Genomic DNA, 4520 nt, shown 5'->3' on the forward strand with positions numbered 1-4520 from the left:
TGGGTGTGGGTCGCCCCGCCGGGGCCGCGCTTTGTTGGCGGGCGGAGGGGAGGCCGGGGCGGCCGCTCGGCTCCGTCTCCCCCTTTGGCTTGGGGGGGTGTAAGGGCTCCGTACACCTCCGCAATGTGTTTCCACTTACGGCGTGTCCTCGCACCTGACCAGCGGCCGGGTGGGTCGTAAAGGGGCGGCTGGTGCCGCTGAGAGGCGGCGGGGACCCGGTGGGGACCGGGGTGGGCAGGGGCCGCCCGCCCTCCGCCAGCCGCCTCGCGCTCTCACACTTTTCCCTTTTAAAACACATGGCGTCCCTTTTAATGACGGCCGCCGCGGTTCCAGATTGAGGAGAGGGGAAAGAACTTGTAAAGGCGGGGCGCTGTGGGAAAAGGGGGAGGCTGGGTGCCTGGGGGGGTGTCCAAAAGCCCAGCACAGGGGGCTGTGGCCTGAGGCTCCCCGCTGACCCTTGCCCCACCTGGTGTTTCGCCTCTGGGACGTTTTTCAGGGTGCCCAGGGTGCCCCGGCCAGCGTGGGGGGCAGCAGTCTCCCTGTAGCTCCCCTCCGGACCCCTTCCCCGCCCGTCTGCCCCCCTTCGCTGGCAGAAGCACGTGTTCCTGTTTCGGGAAGGTGTAAAGCCGAGCCAGAAAGGGGGAAGGCAGGTGGGGTGCCACGGTCCCGGCCGCTGTGCCCCATTTCCAGGAGACGGAGCCCAGCTTGACCTCACCCTGTCGGGACTGGCCCGAGCAGGCCTGCCCATCCTTGTCCTCCTCCCTGCCCCGCCCCGGAGGCCAGCTGCAGCTGCTGGACGGCTGGGCCAGGCCCTGCGGGCGGGCGTGGCACTGGGCAGTGCCCCCTGCCAGGACACCCCCCAGGGTCCCTCTTGGACTAGTCCGCACTGTGGCCAGGGGGACAGGAGGGGTGTGAGCCCACCTCGGGGGCCAACAGGAGCCTGGGGTCCCCCGCAGGCCTAGCTGGGCCTTCCCACCCTGCTGGTGGGGGGGGCGGCAGGAAGCGGTGGGTGGGCCAGGGCAGAGACGCTGGCACGCCGGAGTTCATGCCGAAGGAATTCCGAATTAGCGGGCGGCTGGCTGCCTGGGACCTCCGGGCGGCCCCCTGGCCCCCCTGCCCCCGGCCGCCCCCGCCTCCCCAGTTCTGGCCTGCTCTGCCGGCTTCTTCGCACGGATGCCGAGACCTCCAGCGAGCCCCAGCCAAGCCCCAAACACCACTGAGAAACCCAGGCTCCAGGCCGGGTCCGGCTCCAGGCCGGGTCCTCCCGCCAAGTTTGCCCCCAAACGCTGTCAGGGCCCAGCCCAGAACGACGCTCCTGCCACCTCGCCCATCTGGGGCCATGAAGGACAGTGCAGGGTGGGGCGGCTGCTAGCAGCACGGGGCCTGGGGGGGGGTCCGTCACCCCATCCTTGGCACCAGCTCCACCAGGCTGCCTGGCCCCCGCCTGGCCCTTCCCACAGCCTCCTGGGGAATCCTTTTAAAATGCAAATGTAACCGCAACTCTCCCTGCTTGGAACCCAGGAAGAATTCCTCCCCCTTCTCTCCAGGTCCCGGCCCTTGCCGGCTTCCCAAACTTCATTTCCTCTACTCTCCTGCCCCAGGCCCTTTGGATTTCCGGGCCTTGGCCCACCACCTGGGCACCATGTCTTAGATGTTTCTATATAGCTCCTTCTCTCGTTTTCCATATGTCACCTCTCCAACTTGCTCCAGTCCCTAAGCTTTCTGTTAAACGCTGTTCTTCTAGATAATTCTTTGTGTTTTCCTTGCTGCCTTCTTGAGTATAAAGCCCACAAGAGCCGGGATTTAGCATATTTTAGTCACTGAAGTGTCTCTAGCTTCTGGCTTATTGTAAGGTCTCTAAGTGGATGGATGGATGGAAGGAAGGACGGGTGGGTGAGTGGATAAGTGGATGGGTGGGTGCGTAGATAAGTGGATGAATGGGTGGAGGGGTGAGTGGATGGATGGATGGAAGGAAGGGTGGGTGAGTGGAAAAGTGGACGGATGGAGGGAGGGCATGGAAGGATGGGTGGGTGCGTGGATAAGTGGATGAATGGGTAGAGGTGTGAGTGGATGGATGGGTGGATTAGATCTCACAATCTCACTGGCAGAAGAGGCTCAGAGAATTTAAATAACCCTGGTAGCCAGCTGGTAGGGCTTTGGCCTCCAGGCCTGCCCTGAACGTGGGCACCCACAATGTTCTAACAGAGGCTGACCCCAAGGCCTCTTCATCAGTGGAGAAGCTGACACTCAGAGGGGGCCAGGCGCATGTCTGGCCCCTACCCCTTCTAAGCCTCGGTTTTCCCCTGGTAAAATAGCCCTCTTGGGTCTAGTCAGGAAGCTGGGCTTCGGTGCTTTGCCCTGCCTGCCCTCTTTGGCTGGCTGGTGAGAACTTGAACTGGCAGAGTCTGTAGTGAGATTCCATGACAAAACCAGGCCTAGTGCTGTCCTGCTAACTACTCAGGAGGCAGAGATCTGAGGATAGTGGTTCAAAGCCAGCCTGGAGAGGAAACTCCATGAGACTCTTAGCTGCCATTAACCATCAAAAATGCTCAAAGGGGAATGTGGCTCAAGTGGTAGAGTGCTAGCCCTGAACAGGAAGAAGTTAAATAAGCAAGACTGTGTGTGAGTTCTGGCTTCAAGCCCCACTACTAGTGAGCACACACAAATGTCCTCCTCTTCTCTATCCCTCTCTGCCTCAAGTGCTGGGATTACAAGTGTGTACACTTGTACACATTCCAAAAAAGAACAGAGAGAGTCAGCACCAAGTACACAGCCAGTTCCTCGGACCTTAGTGGCATTTTTTGTTTTGTTGGTTTTGTTTCTTTTTTGTGTGTTTTTTGGCCAATCCTGGGGCTTCTGGAACTCTGGGCCTGGATGATGTCCCTGAGCTTTTTGTGCTCAAGGCAGGCTCTCTCCTATTTGCACCACAATTCCACTTCTGATTTTTTCTGGTGGTTCATTGAAGAGTCTCACACTTTCCTGGCTGGCTTTGAAACATAATACTCAGATCTCAGCCTCCTGAGGAGCTAGGGCCTGCGCCACAACCCCCAGCCTGAGTGGCCATTTTTTAAGGCCTGGTCTTATAACAAGTCATGGGGTGAGGCTGGTGGAAGGTTCTGGATGTGGGCTCCATGTGGGCTGGCCACAGGATCACTGATCCTCAGTTTATTCATATGATGGTGGGGGGGGTCAAGCCGACCGGTCAATAGACTGACAGGCCCCCACTTCTGCCCAGACACAGCCGTGATCAGCCCCCAGGACCCCACGCTTCTGGTTGGCTCCTCTCTGCTGGCCACGTGCTCGGTGCACGGAGACCCGCCCGGGGCCACGGCGGATGGCCTCTACTGGACCCTGAATGGACGCCGCCTGCCCCCCGAGCTCTCCCGAGTGCTCAACGCCTCCACCCTGGCCCTGGCTCTGGCCCACCTCAACGGGTCCAGGCAGCAGTCTGGGGACAATCTGGTGTGCCATGCCCGGGACGGCAGCATCCTGGCGGGTTCCTGTCTCTATGTGGGCTGTAAGTGTCCCCGGACACCTGGGGAGGGGCGTCTGTGCCCAGGCTTGGGGGGGTCCCTGGACACCTGGGGAGGGGCGTCTGTCGCCCAGCTTGGGGGGGTCCCCGGACACCTGGGGAGGGGCGTCTGTGCCCAGGCTTGGGGGGGGTGCCCAGACACCTGGGGAGGGGCGTCTGTCGCCCAGCTTGGGGGGGTCCCCGGACACCTGGGGAGGGGTGTCTGTGCCCAGGCTTGGGGGGGGGTGCCCGGACACCTGGGGAGGGGCGTCTGTGCCCAGGCTTGGGGGGGTGCCCGGACACCTGGGGAGGGGCGTCTGTGCCCAGCTTGGGGGGGGGTCCCAGGGGCAAGGACAGCTATGCTCTAAACCCGAGCAATGTCCAGGCCTTCGCTTCTGCCTCCCCTCCCCTCACTCCTGCTAGTGCCTCCGGAGAAACCTTTTAACATCAGTTGCTGGTCCAAGAACATGAAGGACCTGACCTGCCGCTGGACGCCTGGGACACGTGGGGAGACCTTCCTGCACACCAACTACTCCCTCAAGTACAAGCTGAGGTGCCCGGGGCTCTGGGAGGGCTGTGGGCCCCAGCCCAGCCGTGTGACCCCTAGACTAGCGCTGGCTCTGTTGGAGCCTCTTGTGCGCATGCCCAGGCACGAAGTGGACCCCCCCCACTGCCCATGCCCAGGCGCAAAGCTCCCCCCACCCCCTGTGCGCATGCCCAGACACAAAGCCCTCCGTGCGCATGCCCGGGCGTGAAGCACACACACACACACACACACACACACACACACCGTGCGCATGCCCGGGCGTGAAGTGCACACACACACACACACACGCACGCACGCACACACACACACCATGCACATGCCAGGGCGTGAGGCGGAACCCCCCATGGGCATGCCCAGCAACCCGTGGTGACACCCCGTAGCGCCCCCCGGCATGCCCAGCACCCCGCGGTGACCCCCCCCGGCATGCCCGGCACCCCGTGGTGACCCCCACGGCGCCCCCCC

General features: G+C 62.4%; 1 protein-coding gene across 1 annotated transcript; it reads left to right on the forward strand.

Annotated features, from left to right (window-relative positions):
* Positions 1 to 123: 123 nt before the first annotated feature.
* Crlf1 (cytokine receptor-like factor 1) lies at positions 124 to 4266 on the forward strand. The gene is made up of 3 exons (XM_013028324.1): positions 124 to 169; positions 3236 to 3517; positions 3935 to 4266. The coding sequence occupies exons 1-3, from the start codon at positions 124 to 126 to the stop codon at positions 4264 to 4266; spliced, it is 660 nt and encodes a 219-aa protein (XP_012883778.1).
* The last annotated feature ends 254 nt before the right edge of the window (positions 4267 to 4520 follow it).

The sequence above is a fragment of the Dipodomys ordii genome, unplaced genomic scaffold, assembly GCF_000151885.1.
Source record: "Dipodomys ordii isolate 6190 unplaced genomic scaffold, Dord_2.0 Scaffold108, whole genome shotgun sequence".
Lineage (NCBI taxonomy): Eukaryota > Metazoa > Chordata > Mammalia > Rodentia > Heteromyidae > Dipodomys > Dipodomys ordii.

What these genes read in the sequence shown, in the direction of transcription:
- Crlf1 (XM_013028324.1), top strand. Translation starts at nt 124, where the DNA reads ATGTGTTTCCACTTACGGCGTGTCCTCGCACCTGACCAGCGGCCGG. An exon ending in CGCACCTGACCAGCGGCCGG is followed by an intron (nt 170 to 3,235) that starts GTGGGTCGTAAA and finishes ACTTCTGCCCAG; the next exon opens with ACACAGCCGTGATCAGCCCC. An exon ending in TTCCTGTCTCTATGTGGGCT is followed by an intron (nt 3,518 to 3,934) that starts GTAAGTGTCCCC and finishes CACTCCTGCTAG; the next exon opens with TGCCTCCGGAGAAACCTTTT.